This window comes from Pseudoliparis swirei, chromosome 21 (genome assembly GCF_029220125.1).
Source record: "Pseudoliparis swirei isolate HS2019 ecotype Mariana Trench chromosome 21, NWPU_hadal_v1, whole genome shotgun sequence".
NCBI lineage: Eukaryota > Metazoa > Chordata > Actinopteri > Perciformes > Liparidae > Pseudoliparis > Pseudoliparis swirei.
The window spans coordinates 551,312-575,487 of record NC_079408.1 but is presented as its reverse complement, the minus strand read 5'-3'; the positions used below and the strand labels follow the sequence as shown (position 1 = coordinate 575,487).

Here is a 24,176-nt window from a genome sequence, read left to right as displayed (position 1 = left end):
GAGGTCTCTAGAGGACCAGGACTACACTGAGGTCTAAAGAGGACCAGGACTACACTGAGGTCTAAAGAGGACCAGGACTACACTGAGGTCTCTAGAGGACCAGGACTACACTGAGGTCTAAAGAGGACCAGGACTACACTGAGGTCTCTAGAGGACCAGGACTACACTGAGGTCTCTAGAGGACCAGGACTACACTGAGGTCTAAAGAGCACCAGGGCTACACTGAGGTCTAAAGAGGACCAGGACTACACTGAGGTCTAAAGAGGACCAGGACTACACTGAGGGCTAAAGAGGACCAGGACTACACTGAGGTCTCTAGAGGACCAGGACTACACTGAGGTCTAAAGAGGACCAGGACTACACTGAGGTCTATAGAGGACCAGGACTACACTGAGGTCTCTAGAGGACCAGGACTACACTGAGGTCTAAAGAGGACCAGGACTACACTGAGGTCTCTAGAGGACCAGGACTACACTGAGGTCTAAAGAGGACCAGGACTACACTGAGGTCTAAAGATCACCAGGACTACACTGAGGTCTAAAGAGGACCAGGACTACACTGAGGTCTCTAGAGGACCAGGACTACACTGAGGTCTAAAGAGGACCAGGACTTGGATCTCCATGCTGTATCTGCTCCTCTCTAACTCCTGTTTAGGTAGGAGGACTCTACCCGGAGCAGGAGGAGGAGCAGGAGGAGGAGGAGGAGGAGGAGCAGCCCCCCCGTCACATGGTCCAGAACCCAGGACCAGAGCTTCTTCTTCTCTCTGTGAAGCCAGACACCTTGCAGACGTCTCCTCTTCGTCTCCTCCTCGTCTCCTCCTCGTCTCCTCCTCGTTTCCTCTTCATCTCCTCCTTGTCTCCTCTTCGTCTCCTCCTCGTCTCCTCCTCGTCTCCTCCTCATGACCATGAGCTCGGCCGGCGCCTGCTGCCTCGGCGCCGAGGCCGAAGAGGCTCGAGTCCTCAGCGCCGCCATCGACAGGCGGCTGCGGTGGGAGAGGAAGGAGCTGCGGCGGGAATACAAGCTGCTGCTGCTGGGTGAGGAGGCAGAGGGATCTCAACCGACGCCCCGCACAGCAACACCAGGAGCATCGAGAGGATCTAGATCTATCTATAATCTATATTATCAATAATCTATATCTATCTATTTCTATATCATCTATATGATCTATAATCTATATTATCTATATGATCTATATCTATAATATCTATTATCTATATCTATATTAGCTCTAATCTATATCTATGAATGCAGCTTGTTCAGCTGCAGGGGGAGGGGCTTCTTCAGTCCAGCGACCCGAATAAACACGTCGTGAAACGTGTCTGAAACATAAACACAGGCGGCAGGAGACGAAGCCCAGGCGCTGGTTCTGAGCGTGTCCTCACACGCCGAGTCCCGGAAGACAGAACCACGAAGACCGCGAAGGAACGCCGGCGTGAAGACGACGGCGTCTCCTACGAGGGGAAGACGCTCCGATGGAAAGAGACGTGCTCAAGGGCTCTGAGGCGGTCGTGGATTCATCATGTCGGTTATCTGCTGGTTGGCTGTAGGAACTGGGGAGAGTGGGAAGAGCACTTTCATCAAGCAGATGAGGATCATCCACGGCTCCGGGTACTCTGACCAGGACAAGAGGGACTTCTCCCGGCTGGTCTACCAGAACATCTTCTCGGCCATGCAGGCCATGATCCAGGCCATGGACGCCCTTCACATCCCCTACAAGTACCAACACAACCAGGTACCGTTGAGCCCTTCTTCAGTGTGTTTCAGGGGACGGACTTCTGGTCATGTTTCCTGAGCCCAGAGAGTTCCGTCCCTTTGGAACGTGTGACTGCAGGAATGTGAAGCGTCCCGAGTCAGTGACAAGTAAAGAGAGGAAGGGGGGTCCCAGGGTTCAGGACTCAGCCCCTGTCTGCGGACCCATTAAGCTGGTGTACATTTTATTCTAGGAAGGTATCGGTTGACTGGAGGTGGTTTGGTTCTAATGGTGCTGGGTGATACCTTCAGGGTCAGACGTCCAATACACATCCTGTATGCTCGAGGAATGACGTTGCATGTGTTGGATGAATATTGACCTCTTGTCAGATCCATATGAAGACCACATGTAGTTCTTTAGACCAGGTTCGTAGAGCTACGACTGAAGAACCTGGTGTTGAAGTATCGGGATATCGAATCATTCCTGCAGGGCCTCTATTAGTGCTGCCCCTCAGCCTTTCTGGCCAAAATGAGTATTACAACCCACTCAGAAAATGGATCCAGATGGAGCCAGAACCCGAAGGCGACACCATGCATCCGCCTGCACATTTGTTCCTGAAGGCAACTCATTTCAGGGCGTCGCTCTGTCGTCCAGGCGAACGCCAGCATCGTCCGCGGCGTCGACGTGGTGAAGGTGACGACCTTGAGTGACCCTCACGCCGAGGCCATCAGGAGCCTGTGGAGCGACCCGGGGATCCAGGAATGTTACGGTCAGAAGAGGAAGTACCAGCTGTCGGACTCCGCCAACTAGTGAGTGTGAGCAGAAGCTCGTGACTCCTCTTCCATTTAAGGTCCAAGAGTAAGGACGCACCAATGTCTCCAATGTCCTCATCACTCTCGTTTCCTTTTCCTAACTCCTTTCCTTGTGTTTCAACAGCTTTCTGAATGACATCATCCGCATTTCTGAGACGTGTTACCTGCCGACGCAGCAGGACGTCCTGAGGGTCAGGGCGCCCACGACGGGGATCCTGGAGTACTTCTTCACGCTGGAGAGCGTCAGGTTCAGGTGAGGTCATAGCGGTGAGGTCATAGCGGTGAGGTCATAGCGGTGAGGTCATGGCGGTGAGGTCATAGCGGTGAGGTCATAGTGGTGAGGTCATAGCGGTGAGGTCATAGCGGTGAGGTCATGGCGGTGAGGTCATAGCGGTGAGGTCATAGCGGTGAGGTCATGGCGGTGAGGTCATAGCGGTGAGGTCATAGCGGTGAGGTCATGGCGGTGAGGTCATAGCGGTGAGGTCATAGCGGTGAGGTCATAGGGGTGAGGTCATAGCGGTGAGGTCATAGCGGTGAGGTCATAGCGGTGAGGTCATAGCGGTGAGGTCATCGAGGACCAAGACAACGCTCGTGAGTACGGCCACGCCACCATGTCTACGTCACCATGTCTACTCCACCATGTCTACACCACCATGTCTACTCCACCATGTCTACTCCACCATGTCTACGTCACCATGTCTACGTCACCATGTCTACTCCACCATGTCTACTCCACCATGTCTACTCCACATGTCTACGTCACCATGTCTACTCCACCATGTCTACACCACCATGTCTACACCACCATGTCTACGTCACCATGTCTACGTCACCATGTCTACGTCACCATGTCTACACCACCATGTCTACTCCACCATGTCTACACCACCATGTCTACTCCACCATGTCTACACCACCATGTCTACACCACCATGTCTACTCCACCATGTCTACTCCACCATGTCTACTCCACCATGTCTACGTCACCATGTCTACTCCACCATGTCTACTCCACCATGTCTACTCCACATGTCTACGTCACCATGTCTACGTCACCATGTCTACGTCACCATGTCTACACCACCATGTCTACTCCACCATGTCTACGTCACCATGTCTACGTCACCATGTCTACTCCACCATGTCTACACCACCATGTCTACTCCACCATGTCTACACCACCATGTCTACTCCACCATGTCTACGTCACCATGTCTACACCACCATGTCTACTCCACCATGTCTACACCACCATGTCTACTCCACCATGTCTACTCCACCATGTCTACGTCACCATGTCTACTCCACCATGTCTACTCCACCATGTCTACTCCACATGTCTACGTCACCATGTCTACTCCACCATGTCTACTCCACCATGTCTACGTCACCATGTCTACTCCACCATGTCTACTCCACCATGTCTACTCCACATGTCTACGTCACCATGTCTCCTCCACCATGTCTCCTCCACCATGTCTATGTCACCATGTATACTCCACCATGTCTACGTCACCATGTCTCCTCCACCATGTCTCCTCCACCATGTCTACGTCACCATGTCTACGTCACCATGTCTACGCCACCATGTATACACCACCATGTCTACGCCACCATGTCTACACCACCATGTCTCCTCCACCATGTCTACTCCACCATGTCTCCTCCACCATGTCTACTCCACCATGTCTCCTCCACCATGTATACACCACCATGTCTACTCCACCATGTCTACACCACCATGTCTACACCACCATGTCTACTCCACCATGTCTACTCCACCATGTCTCCTCCACCATGTAGGATGGTGGACGTCGGCGGCCAGCGGTCAGAAAGGAGGAAGTGGCTCCATTGTTTTGAGGCGGTCACCTCCATCATGTTCCTGGTGGCGATCAGCGAGTACGACCAGGAGCTGGCCGAGTCCGTGGGGGAGGTGAGAGGCCGACTGCACGACACCGGAGCAGCAGGGTGGAGACCGTGACTTCTCCACCCGCAGTGGGCTTTGATCCCGAGGTCTTTGTGGCTCTTCCAGGCGAGTCAGGTGAAGGCTGTCTAACGGTCCTCGTTCCTCCAGAGCCGCATGCAGGAGAGCTTGGCGCTGTTCCAGACCATCGTCACCTCCGGCTGGTTCCGCGGGTCGTCGGTCATCTTGTTCCTCAACAAGATGGACTTACTGGAGGAGAAGATCCTGCTCTCGCATCTGGGCGACTACTTTCCTGAATATGACGGTGAGAGGAAACCCGTTCATTTAGAATGACCTTTTCTTTAAAAGGTGACATGATTGTGAAAAGTGGCAGTTTTCAAAAAGAGAAGAAAAGTGAAATTTATCAGCAATAAAACACACTCTGCTTATTTCAGGAATTAATAATAATAATAATATTTTGATATATAAATAAATATATATTTATAAATTATATCCATATATATAAAAAAATACATATAAATGTATATTTTTAAACAATATAAGTATATATACTACTGTTCAAAAGTTTGGGATCACCCAGACAATTTCGTGTTTTCCATGAAAACTCACACTTATTTATCAAATTAGTTGCAAAATATATAGAAAATATAGTCAAGACATTGACAAGGTTAGAAATAATGATTTGTATTTGAAGTATTAATTCTTTTCTTCAAACTTTGCTTTCGTCAAAGAATGCTCCTTTTGCAGCAATTCCAGCATTGCAGACCTTTGGCATTCTAGCTGTTAGTTTGTTGAGGTAATCTGTTGAAATGTCACCCCACGCTTCCTGAAGCCCCTCCACCAGTTGGATTGGCTTGATGGGCACTTCTTGAGGACCATACGGTCAAGCTGCTCCCACAACAGCTCAATGGTTGAGATCTGGTGACTGGCCACTCCATTACAGACAGCCAGCTGCCTGCTTCTTCCCTCAAGAGTTCTTCACAATGTGGAGGTGTGCTTTGGGTCATTGTCCTGTTGGAGGAGGACATTGGCTCCAATCAAGCGCTGCCCACAGGGTATGGCATGGCGTTGCCAAATGGAGTGATAGCCTTCCTTATTTAAATCCTTTGACCTGGTACCTCCCACTTTCCCAGCACCAAAGCAGCCCCAGACCATCACATGACCTCCACCATGCTTGACAGATGGTGTCAGGCACTCTTCCAGCATCTTTTCACCTGTTCTCGCCTCACAAATGTTCTTCTGTGATCCAAACACCTCAAACTTGGATTCATCTGTCCAGAACACCTTTTCCAATCTTCCTCTGTCCAATGCCTGTGTTCTTTTGCCCATACCAATCTTTTCTTTGATTGGCCAGTCTCAGATATGGCTTTTCTTTTGCCACTCTGCCTAGAGGCCAGCATCCCGGAGTCGCCTCTTCACTGTCGATGTTGACACTGGCGTTTTTGGGTACCATTTAAAGAAGCTGCCAGTTGAGGACCTGTGAGGCCTATTTCTCAAACTAGAGACTCTAATGTACTTGTCTTCTTGCTGAGTTGTGCACGGGGCCTCCACTTCTCTTTCTGCTCTGGCTAGAGCCCGTTTGTGCTGTTCTCTGAAGGGAGTAGTACACACCGCTGAAGGAAATTTTCAGTTTCTTTGCAATTTCTCGCATGGAATAGCCTTCATTTCTAAGAACAAGAATAGACTGGCGAGTTTCACATGAAAGTTCTTTTTTTCTGGCCATTTTGAGAGTCTTATCGAACCCACAAATGTGATGCTCCAGATAATCAACTAGCTCAAAGGAAGGCAAGTTTTATAGCTTCTCTCATCAGCAAAACAGTTTTCAGCTGTGCTAACATAATTGCACAAGGGTTTTCAAGGGTTTTCTAATCATCCGTTAGTCTTCTAAGGCGATAACACAATGTACCATCAGAACACTGGAGTGATAGTTGATGGAAATGGGCCTCTATACACCTCTGGAGATATTTCATTAGAAACCAGACATTTCCACCTAGAAGAGTCATTTACCACATTAACAATGTAGAGAGGGTATTTCTAATTGATTTAATGTTATCTTCATTGAAAAAAACAATGCTTTTCTTTGAAAAATAAGGACATTTCTAAGTGATCCCAAACTTTTGAACGGTAGTGTATATATATATTAGGGCTGTGAAACGATTACAAATTTTAATCGGGTTAATCACAGGTTTTTGTGGATTAATCATGATTAATCACATATTACCGATATTCTCGGTATATTTTGTGAGAACATAGAGATTTATGACAAAAGACGGATATATACATTTATACATTCTTCTATACAATGGTGCTGCAACTCAGCAGTTATTTAGCAGTTTTCTTCCATATGGAACATTAATACATCTTCATCCTAAACAGAATGTTTAACCCTCCTGTTACCTTTCGGGTCAATTTGACCCCATTCAATGTTTAATGTCGGTGTTCTTTGGGGTCAATTTGACCCCAGGCTGTTTTTCACTGTGTCAAACATATAAGAAATATCAACTTTTTTATTTATTTAAAGGGCTATTTAGGTAGTCAACAAACAAACATAAAGTACCTCACATTTAAACTTGGGAAACAATATTAATTCTAATAATTTTCTGGAGGTTTTAATTGCTGGGGTCAAATTGACCCCGAGTGTAAAATATGTTAGTAAATGTAAAGGTAACAGGAGGGTTAAACAGAGCATTTGTCTCTTGTTTGTCAACCATTAACTCCACCATGATACAATCTAAAGGCCTCTAGTCTTCCTCTAGCAGCTGCTGAGGCAAACTGACTGTGTGGGTTTTCTTCATGAACTGGGCCGTGATGAAAGGGACGGCGGGGACACGCTGCAAAGCTGAAACCTCACCGGCCCGGACAGGTGGACAGATTGACAAGTGACTTTGTTTTTGCTCGGTCCCGATGCGCGCGCACGGAGCTCTGTGGCGCGCCAGACGGAGATCGATAAGTGTTAACGCAACGCGAAGAGACAGAGATGACATGCTGCTGTGGAGATACGATCAACAACAGACGTTTAGTTTAATAAAAGAACAAAGACGTGCTATAGAGAACATGTCAGGGGGCGGGCCAATCTCTTTAATGTCATGCGATCTACCGACACTACGCCGCGATCGACTGGCAGGTCGCGATCGACGTGTTGAGACCCTGATCTACAGGAAGTAGAAGTCGTAACAAGGTTTCCGGAGGTGAACCTGCGGAAGGATCATTACCGATGAACAGACCGTCTGCATGAGAGCGGACAGAGTTCAGATTGAAGTGGTGGATTGGAAGCTCATTTTGCAAGTGACTTTTTTTTCGTCCCGACGACCAACAACAGACGGATTGGAAGCTCATTCTGCGCATGCGTTAAATGCGTAAAAAAACAACAACTAGTTAAACCTGTAATTGAATTAACTGAGTTAACGCGTTATTTTTCACAGCACTAATATATATATAATATTTATATCTACACTACCGTTCAAAAGTTTGTGGTCATCCAGACAATTTCGTGTCTTCCATGAAAACTCACTTTTATTTATAAATGAATTGAACATTTCATAGAACATATAGTCAAGACATTGACAAGGTTAGAAATAATGATTAATATTTTTGTATTAATTTTGTACTTCAAGCTCAAAGGAAGGCCAGTTGTAGCTTATATCACCAGCATAACTGTTTTCAGCTGTGCTAACATAATTGCACAGGTTTTCTAATCAGACATTAGTCTTCTAAGGCGATAACACAATGTACCATCAGAACACTGGAGTGATGATGAAATGGGCCTCTATACACCTCTGGAGACATGTCATTAGAAACCAGACGTTTCCACCTAGAAGACTCATTTACCACATTAACAATGTAGAGAGGGTATTTATGATTAATGTTATCTTTATTGAAAAAACAGAGCTTTACTTTGAAGAATAAAGACATTTCTAAGTGACCCCAAACTTTTGAACGGTAGTGTATATATGTATAAAGACAAAAGAATCAATGTATCTTTAAATATATGTATATATAAATATACAAATAAATGAATAAATAAATACATATATTTATTTATACATATAAATAAATAAAACATTAAGTATAGCTGTTATATTGAATTGAACAATGATTTTTGTGCGAGCTTTTGGTTAAAAGTTAATGTGATAAAAAAAAAGAAGGAAATGCCCTTTTTATATGTCAGCGTCCTATTCCTGAGCCTGAAGCGTCTTTGACCTCTTTAACCTTGAGCCTCTCGGCCCTCCAGGGCCCCAGAGGGACGTCAGAGCGGCACAACAATTCATCCTGGAGATGTTTGTCGGTCTCAGCCCCAACGAGAAAGACGTCATCTACTCCCACTTCACCTGCGCCACGGACACGGGCAACGTCCGCTTCGTCTTCACGGCGGTGAAGAACCACATCTTCTTCAGCTACGTCAACTCCTTCAGGCTCGTTTAGAGACGGACCTGAAGGAGCAGAACAAGAGACTCGGGATGGACATAAACTGGTTGCTATGGTAATATCTGCTGATGATAGTCGTTATGGTGACGTCACACGACATTAGGGCCATTGAGTGTGTCGCTACGCCGATATGGGTCTACCCAACATACTTTATGACACGACACCCCGCTTTACTGCATGGCAACCCTACTTTACTCCACAACACTCTGCTTTACTGCATGGCAACCCTAAATTTACCACACCTCTACATAACTGCATTCCACCACACTTTACTCCACGCCCACCTGACGGTCCTGAAACCAAACCAAACATTCCTGAACCGCATTCCTCTGAATACCTGAACCAGGAGAGAGGACATCGTCACGCAGAGGACGCTCCTCAGAGGACCTCAGAGGTCATCAGAGGACGCTCCTCAGAGGTCATCAGAGGACGCTCCTCAGAGGTCATCAGAGGACGCTCCTCAGAGGACATCAGAGGACGCTCCTCAGAGGACCTCAGAGGACGCTCCTCAGAGGTCATCAGAGGACGCTCCTCAGAGGTCATCAGAGGACGCTCCTCAGAGGACCTCAGAGGACGCTCCTCAGAAGTCATCAGAGGACGCTCCTCAGAGGACCTCAGAGGACGCTCCTCAGAGGACATCAGAGGACGCTCCTCAGAGGACCTCAGAGGTCATCAGAGGACGCTCCTCAGAGGTCATCAGAGGACGCTCCTCAGAGGTCATCAGAGGACGCTCCTCAGAGGACCTCAGAGGACGCTCCTCAGAGGTCATCAGAGGACGCTCCTCAGAGGTCATCAGAGGACGCTCCTCAGAGGTCATCAGAGGACGCTCCTCAGAGGACGCTCCTCAGAGGTCATCAGAGGACGCTCCTCAGAGGTCATCAGAGGACGCTCCTCAGAGGTCATCAGAGGACGCTCCTCAGAGGACATCAGAGGACGCCTCAGAGGACCTCAGAGGACGCTCCTCAGAGGTCATCAGAGGACGCTCCTCAGAGGTCATCAGAGGACGCTCCTCAGAGGACCTCAGAGGACGCTCCTCAGAGGACATCAGAGGACGCTCCTCAGAGGACCTCAGAGGTCATCAGAGGACGCTCCTCAGAGGTCATCAGAGGACGCTCCTCAGAGGTCATCAGAGGACGCTCCTCAGAGGACGCTCCTCAGAGGACCTCAGAGGACGCTCCTCAGAGGTCATCAGAGGACGCTCCTCAGAGGTCATCAGAGGACGCTCCTCAGAGGACATCAGAGGACGCTCCTCAGAGGTCATCAGAGGACGCTCCTCAGAGGTCATCAGAGGACGCTCCTCAGAGGACCTCAGAGGTCATCAGAGGACGCTCCTCAGAGGTCATCAGAGGACGCTCCTCAGAGGTCATCAGAGGACGCTCCTCAGAGGACCTCAGAGGACGCTCCTCAGAGGTCATCAGAGGACGCTCCTCAGAGGTCATCAGAGGACGCTCCTCAGAGGTCATCAGAGGACGCTCCTCAGAGGACGCTCCTCAGAGGTCATCAGAGGACGCTCCTCAGAGGTCATCAGAGGACGCTCCTCAGAGGTCATCAGAGGACGCTCCTCAGAGGACATCAGAGGACGCTCCTCAGAGGACCTCAGAGGACGCTCCTCAGAGGTCATCAGAGGACGCTCCTCAGAGGTCATCAGAGGACGCTCCTCAGAGGACCTCAGAGGACGCTCCTCAGAGGACATCAGAGGACGCTCCTCAGAGGACCTCAGAGGTCATCAGAGGACGCTCCTCAGAGGTCATCAGAGGACGCTCCTCAGAGGTCATCAGAGGACGCTCCTCAGAGGACGCTCCTCAGAGGACCTCAGAGGACGCTCCTCAGAGGTCATCAGAGGACGCTCCTCAGAGGTCATCAGAGGACGCTCCTCAGAGGACATCAGAGGACGCTCCTCAGAGGTCATCAGAGGACGCTCCTCAGAGGTCATCAGAGGACGCTCCTCAGAGGACCGCAGAGGACACGTGGCGGAAACAAACAAATCACATCCTGTGCGCACCCTGATGACAGAGGCCCCGCCTCCTGAGGGCTGTAGCCCCGCCTCCTGAGAAATGCAACTTTAACTCATTTACAAGTGTGTGTGTGGGGGTGGAGCACCAATCACAGAGCACCTTACTATCATACACCTTAATCACATGGTACATGAGCTTTGACAAGGACCCAAAAGAAAACAAAGAATTTATGGAATAAAAAGCTTTTTCCAAAAGGTTTGATTTGATTTCAAACACGAAATTATATTTATATATATATATATAAATAATTGGGCTGTCAATAGATTAAAACAAATTTAATTAATCTCACATTCTGAAATTCATTAATCGCGATGAAAAGTGTTTTTTCTGCTAAAGACTAGATCTTTAAAAGAGGAATCCCTTCAGACAGCCTGTATCTTACACACTTGTTTCACTGTATTTGTTTTGAAAGACAAGACTTCCCACTGAGCTGAGTCCTCAGAGAGGCTCCTCCCTCTGCTGAGCTGAGTCCTCAAAGAGGCTCCTCCCTCTGCTGAGCTGAGTCCTCAGAGAGGCTCCTCCCTCTGCTGAGCTGAGTCCTCAGAGAGGCTCCTCCCTATGAAGTGGCAGCGAGGTATTCAACATCGTGGATGATGAATCGTTTCTTCAGTGAAATATCAGATTAGTCAAACAAGGAGTATTTGGACCCGCTGGTCCTCTGTAACACTGAGCAGAACCAGAACTAGTGGCCTTGGGAACTGACTTCACACGTCCCCCTCTGAAACCTCATGTCTCCATTCCACAAACACACGCACATTCACCTTCTGAAGGCGGCAGCATGTGACACATGCCCACGTGTTTACATCACACATTCCAGAACAAGCTCAGCTCCAGATGATGAGGCACATTGTCCTCAGGTACAAGTGGAAAGACAAGATAGGGCCCTAAAGCTGAACATTGAAGTTCCATTTTTAAAGATTCTTCATATCTCTTCTGAAAACACACCTTTACTCATGTGGACCAACTGGTTTGGGGTTTGAAATTGGTTTACCAAAGGTCATAGGTTCACAAGAGCAGTGAACTATCTGAATACAATGCTCGATACATGTAAATGTAGTATTACCGTTTGAGTAGAAATGATGTGGTCTAGGGCTGCAACCACGAATCGATAAAATCTAGAGATGCACCAATCAGGTTTTTGGTGCCGATCACCGATCACTGAAATCAGTATCTGCCGATCCGATAATACCGATCACGGTGTCGATTGAAGCATTCTATTTATTGTGTAGCATTATTGCCGAGGACTATGAGGAAATACATATATAAAGCAACTCAAACATTAAAGAAATTACAGATTTCTTTAAACATTTAGGACTTTTACTTTGAAAAATGTCCTAATTGATACATTAAAATTGTTTGATTGCTATTGTAGGGGATTTCAGATATGTATGGAACACATCTGCATCATTCATTTCCTGGAACTCTTGGGGAAATCTATAGACAGGACTTTGTTTAACATACAAAAGTCTGACTTATTTTTATAAATTCTTCCTTGGTACAGTAAAAATGTTTTAATGTTAGCATAATTTAAGCTAAATCTCAGAAATGATCTATAAAGATACAAAATCAGTTCATTGTTTACTTGTATATGTTCGTGTATGATTTGTCGACATCTTATTTTGAAAAACGGATGTTGTTTCACGTGGTTATTTCCGCTAACTTTGCAAAAAATCCTTCCGCTAACAAAACCCTCTTTGCTCCCGATGGAATGTGTTTAGCGTGAGCATCTCTAGGGGCAGACGTGTGAGAGTCGGCTGAGTCGACCCAGAGATTCAACTCGGGGGACGGGGACGCCGCTCGGTGGTGAGGATCCCCTCTGACCTCTGCGGCCCTCGCCGGGCGCATCGTCTCCGTTGAGGTGCGCCGCGATTGAAACGTCTGATAGTTTTTCTCGCAGATGTTACGTCATCTGATCGGCCGTTTTGAGAACGCCGATCAAAACCGATAATGGGAATATCGGCCGATCAGATCGGCGCCGATCAGATCGGTGCATCCCTAATAAAATCGATAAAAATCGATTATTAAAATAGTTGGCGACGAATTTCATTCTCGATTCGTTGTGTCGCGCAATTATCACAGCGCTCAATAAGTCGCGGAGTATAAACAAAGTTGAGTTGAGGGCAGAGCGGCGCAGGAGAAACCAGAGCGGAGCGAGAGGAGAGAGAACGCTGCGTTGTGAGAGCCAATCAGCGCTGAGCTGCTCCTCCGTTAGTGAATCTAATTGGCTGCTGCTGCTCACGTGGCGCTGGAAGCGGAAGTCCTTCACGTAGTCGGAGACATTCACGGAGCTGAGTGCGCCTCCGGGTGACGTCATGACCCCAGACACCAGGGCGCTACATGTCACGACGTGTGTGGCATTTCCACAAGAAGTAGAACGTAGAAAAAGCTGTTATTTATTCCGTGGCGGATAGCTGAACATATTTTTCCATGGAGAAAGGCAACAGAGATAAGCCACGCCCCCTCACCGTATGAGGCGTTTAACCCATAAATAGCCAACTCAGGAGAGTAAACCGCTGCCAGTCTGTTTGTGACGGGTTCATCCACATGACCAATGAACAGGTTCATCCTCATGACCAATGAACAGGTTCATCCACACGACCAATGAACAGGTTCATCCTCATGACCAATGAACAGGTTCATCCACACGACCAATGAACAGGTTCATCCTCATGACCAATGAACAGGTTCATCCTCATGACCAATGAACAGGTTCATCCTCATGACCAATGAACAGGTTCATCCTCATGACCAATGAACAGGTTCATCCACACGACCAATGAACAGGTTCATCCTCATGACCAATGGACAGGTTCATCCACACGACCAATGAACAGGTTCATCCTCATGACCAATGGACAGGTTCATCCACACGACCAATGAACAGGTTCATCCACACGACCAATGAACAGGTTCATCCTCATGACCAATGAACAGGTTCATCCTCATGACCAGGGGCGGCTTGTCCATAAGGGCGATTGGGGCGACGCACTGCGTAGGGGGAAAAGAAAAAAGAAAAGAAAAAAGTCGCATTCTACCACTAGACGTCTGCTCTGCCTCTGTATGTCATTGTCCAATCAGGTAACAGTCATTCAGTTAGCCTAAAGTCGTGCTTCAAATGGCCCCGCCCCTTCTGGGGCGACTTTGGGCGAAATGAAAATCGCCCCAGACCTCTCCCATTGACTCCAATGTTAAACCCATTTTTTTCACAAAACAGAGCTCTCAATGCATTCTCTATGGCTTCCGGGAGGAGTCGCTCCTCAGGTCTTGTCATCAGTAATCGGCGTAAAAGCGTCTCAGTCGTCATACAGCTTCGACAGAGGCGTATTCAGTCGAGATGGCCGGTGCTCAGGGCAACAGCAGCGATTCAATTCTTTCTTTGAAAGAGACTCCTTTCGGTCGGCGTAACAATGAAGACACATTGGCAACAATATAAGTCGGACCTCCTAGAGCAGCGGTCGCCAACACGTCGATCGCGATCGACCGGTAGATCTCGGAGACGTTCGCTGTCACTCTCCAAAATAAAATGAAAATAAAATCAGAAACACATTGTTCCTCATTCTCGAACATTTTCTAAAGTGTCTTCTGAAACGTTTTCTTCCTGACGATCGACGTCAGAAAAGATCTCCGCCTGATTTTAATGAACGCCTGTAAACGGGTTCTCTGACAGCCGTGTTGTCAGCTGTGCTCCTGAAAGGAACGTAGGACGAGAGGTGAGGCGCAGGGGAAATGCAGAAATACCTTTATTGATAACTTCACATGTTACACAAGGTCAAAGTACAAAGACATAAAACTAAGTCATCAATAAATAAATGTTGAGATGCCTGTACCTTAGTGTAAATGTTTACGTTACGGCATTAACAAGTTGCGCCTGCGCATGCGCGACAGCCGAGATTATTGGCGACTTGCCAGGTTTTACCTCCGTGAGTTCGGCTTTTCTGGTGTTGCCCTTCAAAACAAAAGCTCAACATTGAGCTTTTTTCTTGTCTGGTGGAGCAATCTGGTTTACTTGAAAGTAATTACAATTGCATTTATTCTATTATTTGAAAAAGCTCAGATGCAGGAGTCACAAATGGGGATCTGATATTTATTATTATTATAATTATTTAAATCTTGTTGAAAAAAATCACCAAATCAAAGACCAGGAGCTGGATTACTGACAGCAGCTAACAGACGGCCTCAGACTGTCTGTGCTTATGAACTAACTACAAGCTCACAGGCAGAGTTCAGTCACAGCCGTCACACTGACTGGAGTCACATGACTTGATGGCATTGTGATGATGCTACACATAGACAGCTGTCTGAAGGTCTGTGGTTTTGGGTTAATCATTATCAAAAAAATTGCCCCCCCTGAGAATTTTTTCAGGAGCCGCCACTGCTCATGACCAATGAACAGGTTCATCCACACGACCAATGAACAGGTTCATCCACACGACCAATGAACAGGTTCATCCACACGACCAATGAACAGGTTCATCCTGATGACCAATGAACAGGTTCATCCTCATGACCAATTAACAGGTTCATCCTCAAGACCAATAAACAGGGTTCATCCTCATGACCAATGAACAGGTTCATCCTCATGACCAATGAACAGGGTTCATCCTCATGACCAATGAACAGGTTCATCCTCATGACCAATGAACAGGTTCATCCTCATGACCAATGAACAGGTTCATCCTCATGACCAATGAACAGGGTTCATCCTCATGACCAATGAACAGGTTCATCCTCATGACCAATGAACAGGTTCATCCTCATAACCAATGAACAGGGTTCATCCTCATGACCAATGAACAGGTTCATCCTCATGACCAATGAACAGGTTCATCCTCATGACCAATGAACAGGTTCATCACCATGGTGACCAGTGGGTCTCCAGGACCTTTCCATGACGTTAAACCAAATTTCCATGATTAAACATTTCGTGAAAACTCTGTGTATGCGCAACCAAGAGGAACGCTATGAAATTAAGAGAATAACTCTTACCCTGGGAAATAATTGAATACATATTTGTGGGAAAATATATTTAGAAAAAAATATATATTCTGATGATGTTTAGGCCAGCAGAGAAGGCCTTGCTGGCCCTGACAGCCCGCCACTGCATGGAGTATACATCACATGTAACAGAAGTAAACATGTATAAGTACATGGAGTATACATCACATGTAACAGAAGTAAACATGTATAAGTACATGGAGTATACATCACAGTATCACTGAAACATAAATAGTTTAAATCATACCTGCAAACTTGTCACCTTTCGGTGAAATTCACCGTTTTGAACTCAAAATAGGTCATCCACGTGAATCGTGGAGATCCGAAGAGTTTGTGTTTTGGGGGGGGGGGGGGGGGGGCGGAGTCACCTGGCCCGCTGCCGTTGAGATTGCAGTGAGACGCGGAGAACAGTGTGGAGTGGTGCTCTTCGCAATAAAACATCTTTGATGGGGCGTGTCGCGTCTCGGCCAATCAGCGTTCAGATGTCTTCATCGTTTGGGGGTTCAGGTTAGCTTGAATGTTAGCCACTACATCTACTCCTGTCACGCTGCACGATGTAGCGATGCTAACAAAGTACCCGTACGTTAAACACGATGTGATTTAGCATATTTTTAGTATCGATACTTCATTAAGAGAGCGATCAGAGCGCACGCGCTTGTCGAAGGTTGGGAAAAGATGACCAGGACGGCAAAGTAAAATTCAAAACAAAGTGGATTTAATTAAGTGTGGTAGAACAAAAGTCTCAAAGACACAAAACATTTAACGTGCAGCACGGGCCTGGATGAAGTCAGCTCAAAGCATCGTTCAGTAACAGACTGGAGTTCTCCAGGAGAACATGACTCTTTATATCTTTAAGAGCAGCGTGATTAGATCATATAGATGGAGACGTCACTCGGTTTAATCTTTGTCCGTCTCATCGTTGGAGCTCAGGGTGGTCCCACCCTCTGGGCTCACGACAGCAGCACTGGTTGGTTAAAACAGATGGAGGTGTTCCTGGTTTAGACTTTGAACACCTTCTGATGGAGCTCAGGGTGGTGCCACCCTCTTGGCTCACGATCTTCTCGTCATCATCATAATCAGTGTGTGTGTATGTTGTTCTCCATCTAAAGCAGGAGCTGTGCAGTTTCTTTAATATAATAGAAACTAAAAGGCATTGAAACTATCTGTTGCTTTCATAAACAAGTTATTTGACGGTGACAGGTATGGCTCTTATTTAAATCTCAATTCTACGACTGAGCGGTCAGGGTGAGGTCAGAGCCAAGGGTTGCACAGAGTTCCTGATTATCTTCCCTGTGTGGATGTGTCATCTTCTGGCCGAGGTCCAGAAGTGTTTGTTCCTACAGTATCTGTGCTTCTTATCCAGCAGTGACAGTATGTTCCAAAACATGTGGGTGAGCTGAGTATGAGCTGTTCTCTCTGGTCAGAGCCCGAAAACGGAATCGAGTCATAGAAGGACACAAGGTTTGGTGCTTCGGGGCCTTAATGCAAAGTGAGGGACATGGGGTACTATGTATGTATTTTTATATTCTTAACAAATCCCCCTTTTCACACCTTAATGGTGTGAACTCTATCATTTAGTGTTATTCTATAACTGGGCTTTTAATCTTCTTTCTTTTCAAAAGTGTCATTTATCAAACCCTCCCCCTTTACATCTTCTGTTAGTCCCTCATATGGTTCAATACATGCCCAATCAGGAACACTGCATGGTCCTAACAGGGACATCTGTTGGCTATGTAGAGCATCTTTTTCTCTTTGGTAGTTTCAATCAGGCGGACTGTAAGGGACCTGGTGGGACAGGACTCCCATGGGCGGCGTTGTGGGAGAAACTGCAGGGAACAAGATGCTGAGAGTTTTACAGTTAGTTATGACCCCTGGTCGGGGCGAAAACAATCTCCTCATGCATTCAAACCCGACAATATCATGAACAGGGTTGATTGGGGCAGTTGTCCATCTGGGGCGGGCAGCAGCGCATGCTAAGCAGCTAGATCCATTTTGAGTTCTAGTGGTATAACTAAGTTGTGGTAACCAGAGGTTTTGGTCTCCATTGAAACCTGTTTCTATTTCTAATTGGTCGTTAGCAGTGAAGTTGGTCAAATCCACGTATGTTATCACATCTGAAGATTTTGAAGGGGACTCTATTTTCCACCCGCCTTCCCAATCACTGTTCACCCGAGTTCCGGCTTTTCCGGAACATTGTCCGAAGACTCTGTTTGTTCTTGGCATTTTTCCAAATCAGTTCTTACTTCGTTCAATGTCCTTAACGGACTTGGAGCTGGGGCACAATGTGTCAGGTGATGCCACTTCGCACCCGCCTTGCCTCTGACCTGGACCGAGTGTGACGTAACCTCCTTCACTTCGTACGGTCCAGTCCACCTGGGTTCAGTCCACTTTCTTTTGTGAACTCGAACTCTGACCCAGTCTCCTACCTTTACCTTTGACTCTCTTCCTTCCGGATCAATCGACTGGGCACGAACAACCTGGTTGGAGAGATCTTTGATAAGAGATATTAGTGCAGCCATGTATTCACTCATTTCGATTTCGCTAACATCCAGAGATGGCATATGACCTCCATCTCTGGGTGGCCCGGCATTCTCCTGCCGGTCAACAACTCATGCGGTCTCAAATGCGTATCCCCACCTGGTGATGTTCTCATCGACATCAATGCCAGTGGTAACGCCTCCACTCATGTAATCTTGGTGCCATCGCACATTTTTGCTATCTTCCATTTTATCGTCTAATTGGCTCTTTCGACTAGCCCCTGAGACTGAGGATGATATACCGACCCAAACTTGTGGGTTATGCCCAGTGCTCGTTCAACTTCTGCCAAGTGTTTGTTGTTGAAATGTGTTCCATTGTCAGACCTGATGCGTCTTGAAACTCTATACCTTGAGTGTGTGCGTGTGCACTATATATTTGTGCACAACATTTTTTTCAATTTTCTAATGGTTCCCGTCAGGGTCCCTGATTCTAAACCTACTGATATCTGATATATTGGTCTGTACTCGGGGGCCCTCCTCTGGGGACTCTGGCGTCAACATAGATTGTCATGTGCTTCCCTCCCCCTTTTGAAATAGGACGGAATTCCTAAATCCGTCCTTTTCAATAATAATACTCTTAATGAACAGAGTCGACATCTAGAAGAAAAAATAATTAATTGGTGTATTCCAGGGAGCCCTCGTCCCCTCCAGTACACCTGCCTATAACAGCCATTCTATGGTTTTAGAAATTCCTACAGTCTGTTTCATCCTTAAGGGATGCTGATGACGATTAAAATGGAATCGTACGCGGGTTTAATTCTATCTCTACGGGAGCCATCGGAGTCAGTCACACATCAGTTCACCCTTTAGTCCACAAAGTGTCTGGAAATAAGCTAAGCATGTTGTCAGTGTCCCCATGATCAGTGTTCTCTCTTACTATGTGTGTGGCTAAGCATGTGTTTCTAATACTAAATGGACCTCCGATGTGTGTGCAATTCTGTACATGTTCTCAAATGTGGAGTAATGCCAGTGTTAATTTGTGTGTGTGCACCCAGTCCATAGCCTCAACCTCTGCTTTCACCATTGTTCTTCTCTTTGCCTCCACTCTGGACCAACACTGTGATGTGGAGCTGCGGTGTCAACGACTGCATACAGTCTGCAGCTCTGGTGTTCATTCACCGGCCGCTGCTACTCCTTGCTTCTCTGCATAGATCTCCAAGCCTCCTCAGCTGGGTCTTCACGAACCTCAATCTCGTGTTGCAGGCAGTCCCTCAGGATCTCAGATCTCATCCTGTATCAAGGAGGAGTTAAGGGCACAATGTCTTTGGTCCCCTGGTGGCGAGTAGGGATGCAGGACTTTGAACCAAAGTCTCCACTGCTGGCTGGTGTCATGCAGAGGTGTGATGTCATCATCATCTACTCTGTCTCACCAGACCTTTGCTTCCTGTTCAGTGTCTCTTTAGTCTCCAGTTGAATCATTGGCTGACCCGTGGGCGTGGCACATTTCTGTTCAGTGGATACAGTTCGCTGTCAGCTGTTGGATCTGGGCACGCCTAATGTTGTGTCTCTGGTCCGGGCCTGGTGCCGTGGATCACTGTTGCCTTGTGGCTGTGGCTATGTGTTGGATGCTTGTTATGGCGGGGTTAGACATTATGGGAGCACTGAAGCGGTCCTGACTGAGACTGCTAACCCTGTGGTAGAAAAGGACAAACATTAGCCCAATGTCCAGCCTGACTATAATTTAAAAGTTATTAATATTCCGTCTAAAGCCTCCGTTGCGCCAACTTCCCCTCACCCACCGTCTTCCCTACGGTGGCGCCCAATGTGGGGCTGCTGACCCGCCTGTTGCGGGACATAATGTGTGAGGGAACTGCGGCGCAACGCGGCTTGCTGTGGCTGATGATAGATCGGTGCGTATGGATGTAGCGGAGGGGCTGGATACGGATTATAAGGGACGTATGGTCCAGGTGTTTGTGCTGCTGTCTGCTGCACCGAGGTGCCTTGTGGCTGAAAAACTGTAGATATGCTTGAAAGGGGTCAAATCTTTTAGAGAGATTGAGGAAAAATGATAATAAAAATATAAAATAAATAACTATAAAAATAAAATAAAAAATCAATTAAAAAATTAATAACCCACAACCCTGAGATTAAGAGTCTCATGCTCTACCGACTGAGCTAGCCAGGCAAAAAAACAATTAATGAATCAATTGATCAATAAATGTAAAGAACAATTTAAAATAATGCATTTATCTAAAACATTTTTTTAAATTTAATAAAAAATGGTCGTACACTTCCAATTCATAGTATGTCGACCTCAGTTTGGCTAATGTAGTATGTGTGTGTACTTAACCACAAGAAGAGAGGAGAACTCCCTCAGAGCTCAAGTTCAGGTGGAGGCGGAAAGTGGACTGTGCTCCGTCCTGTGAAGGCGGCGCGCTTTGCGGGGGGACGCAGAGAGTGCAGCTGAGCACAGCGAGGCTATCATCCTAAGTGGGTAGGGGAGGGGCCGCTCCTGTTATTTTATTTTTTCAGCTTTTTTTCTGGGGATTTTTCAACTTTAGGTCTAAGCAGTTTATTCAAATCGTCCGCAGATCGAACCTCAGTTATATCAACCTCAGTGTCAGGACTCGTAATTGTATCGTCTTGTTTTATCACAGATATGTCTTCATCAATTATAAATTTATTAAAATCTTCCTCCGTTTCAAATTCTATAACATCCGACTGAATCATTTTAAACCATGTTCATCTTATATATTACGACTCAAAACTAGTATTTACAGAAACGTGTTAAAAAAAAATGTAAAAAATAAAATAAAATAAAAAACACACAAAAAAACACAAAAAACACAAAAGCAATTTACACGCTTATAAAAACATGAAACTCCCAGAGTGGCATCCAGACACCTGTCCGGTCTTCGAACCCGGCACAGTATCCAACCTCACAGAAGCAATTTACACATTCATCATTTTGATCTGCAACGACGGCAACGTCCAGAGCACCTCCGTAGAAACCTGTCCGATCTCTTCCAGATACGGCACAGTATTACAGAGACTCATACACGATCTACACGCTCGTGCTTTTAATATGTTTACGACGCGAAACTTCCAGAGTTTTAATCAGAACTCTGAAGCAATTTACCCGCTCGTTTCTTTTTCTCTTTTTTATGACACAAAACTTCCAGAGTTAATCATAACTCTGAAGCAATTTACCCGCTCGTTTTACGACGCGAAACTTCCAGAGTTTTTATCAGAACTCCGAAGCAATTTACACGCTCGTTTTACGACGCGGAACTTCTCTTTTTTATCACATAGTCATCAACAATGCCCTGGAACAGTTTTCTAACACACTTTTACCACTGTAAATCTAAATTTTTTGTTTTAACACACTACAATGACTATGACATTTTACTCACGCATCCTCTGGTCAAATTTGTTTTTTTTACTATAACTACAATATACAGAATTCAATTAAATAGGTTTCTGCGTACCTTTTTATTTGTTCAGGCGCCTGAGACCAGTTGAGGATGGATGTGTAATCTGCCGATGGACTTCTCTCAGGTTTCTTGGATCTCCAGGCACGGGTCGGGGGACTCGCACCTCTTCGTCCAAAAATGGTCACCTTTTCACCGTTATATCACGTCAGGGTCACCAATTTGTCGAAGGTTGGGAAAAGATGACCAGGACGGCAAAGTAAAATTCAAAACAAAGTGGATTTAATTAAGTGTGGTAGAACAAAAGTCTCAAAGACACAAAACATTTAACGTGCAGCACGGGCCTGGATGAAGTCAGCTCAAAGCATCGTTCAGTAACAGACTGGAGTTCTCCAGGAGAACATGACTCTTTATATCTTTAAGAGCAGCGTGATTAGATAATATAGATGGAGACGTCACTCGGTTTAATCTTTGTCCGTCTCATCGTTGGAGCTCAGGGTGGTCCCACCCTCTGGGCTCACGACAGCAGCACTGGTTGGTTAAAACAGATGGAGGTGTTCCTGGTTTAGACTTTGAACACCTTCTGATGGAGCTCAGGGTGGTGCCACCCTCTTGGCTCACGATCTTCTCGTCATCATCATAATCAGTGTGTGTGTGTGTTGTTCTCCATCTAAAGCAGGAGCTGTGCAGTTTCTTTAATATAATAGAAACTAAAAGGCATTGAAACTATCTGTTGCTTACATAGACAAGTTCTTTGACGGTGACAGGTACGGCTCTTATTTAATTCTCAATTCTACGACTGAGCAGTCAGGATGAGGTCAGAGCCAAGGGTTGCACAGAGTTCCTGATTATCTTCCCTGTGTGGATGTGTGATCTTCTGGCCGAGGTCCAGAAGTGTTTGTTCCTACAGTATCTGTGCTTCTTATCCAGCAGTGACAGTATGTTCCAAAACATGTGGGTGAGCTGAGTATGAGCTGTTCTCTCTGGTCAGAGCCCGAAAACGGAATCGAGTCATAGAAGGACACAAGGTTTGGTGCTTCGGGGCCTTAATGCAAAGTGAGGGACATGGGGTACTATGTATGTATTTTTATATTCTTAACACGCTGCTCCGTGTCGAGCTGTCTGCGCACACTGCGCTGCGCAGCTCACAGCGAGAGAAGTGGCGGAGCTTAGAGACTTCGGCTTAAAAAATAAAAAGATGCCAGAAGTGTCCTTCTGTACACATGACATCTATTGCATCTGTCCATCCTGGAGAGGGATCCTCCTCTGTTCTCTCCTGAAGGTTTCTTCCCTTTTTTTCCCCCTGAAGGGTTATTTGGGAGTTTTTCCTGGTCCGATGTGAGGTTTTGGGGCAGGGATGTCTATGTGTACAGATTGTAAAGCACTCCGAGACAAATTTGTAATTTGTGAAATTGGGCTATACAAATAAACTGAATTGAAATGTTTCAGTGTGTAAAGTTGTGTAACTCTCCAGCTGCTCATCCTGATGAACTGTGGATCATCTGGTCAGAGACTAACGGCCTCATAGTGGATCATCAATGCTATGATGGAACCATGTAGTTTCATTCATATCTGGCTGTATTAATACTAATATTACTGTCATTTGTTAAGTTGAAAAAGTTGGTAAAAAGTGAACCATACAGATGTTTTATTTATTACTATAATAGATAAATATACCAGTCTCGTATTTATGGTACCATATTGTTTTTATGGTATTGTATTGAATTCTGGTATCGGGTATCATGATATTTATGGCAGGTATGTAATATGTATAGAAGTTATAATATGAGTATCGTGACAAACAGGGAGAGACAGAACAGATTCAGGGAGAAGTCCATGAGGACTGTTCAGGAAAAACAAAGTTGGTTCATGAATGACTTTAACCATATTATATATAATGACAATGTATATTTGTTATTACTATCATTATAGGGCTGAGTCAGAGCGGAGGACCTTTTGTTCTTAAACTGTTTATCATTATTTAGATTTGTGGTCAGAACAATAAAATGACTGTAGTTGTGGTTCTAAAAGCTTTGAGGCTTCAAACCTGCCCCCCCCCCCCCTTCCTTCCTTCCTTCCTTCCTTCCTTCCTTCCTTCGACGTTTTCCAGAGAAAATAATCCAGCAAGTGTCTTTTCAATTCGCCATCATTTCCTTATTTCCTAGACCAGAATCCTCCGAAGCCCCAGACCCCTAGAGGTCGGCTTCAGGTCATCGTGAAGACCTCAACACACGAGGCAGGACGGGCTGCTCTGCATTCAAACCACCGGCCTTTGAGCAAGGCACTACACCGTCAGCGGGGCGGCGACAAAAAACAAGACGTATGAAACAAAGTCCCAGAGAGCCGCTCAGGATCGACTAAAGGAGACGACTCGTTCTCACGTTTGGTTTTCCAGGTTTACATTTGT

The 24,176-nt window shown here is 46.2% G+C and overlaps 1 protein-coding gene across 2 annotated transcripts; it reads left to right on the top strand.

Annotated features, from left to right (window-relative positions):
- Positions 1 to 869: 869 nt before the first annotated feature.
- LOC130212230 (guanine nucleotide-binding protein G(q) subunit alpha-like) lies at positions 870 to 24,108 on the top strand. 2 transcript variants are annotated; one of them, XM_056443421.1, is made up of 7 exons: positions 870 to 1,034; positions 1,548 to 1,732; positions 2,345 to 2,499; positions 2,627 to 2,755; positions 4,306 to 4,435; positions 4,577 to 4,730; positions 23,935 to 24,108. In XM_056443421.1, exons 1-7 carry the CDS (start codon positions 899 to 901, stop codon positions 24,093 to 24,095), a joined length of 1,050 nt encoding a protein of 349 aa, XP_056299396.1. In that variant the 5' UTR covers positions 870 to 898; the 3' UTR covers positions 24,096 to 24,108. The 2 variants fall into 2 exon arrangements, with proteins under 2 accessions (XP_056299396.1, XP_056299395.1); XM_056443420.1 differs by lacking the exon at positions 23,935 to 24,108 and adding an exon at positions 8,658 to 9,263.
- The last annotated feature ends 68 nt before the right edge of the window (positions 24,109 to 24,176 follow it).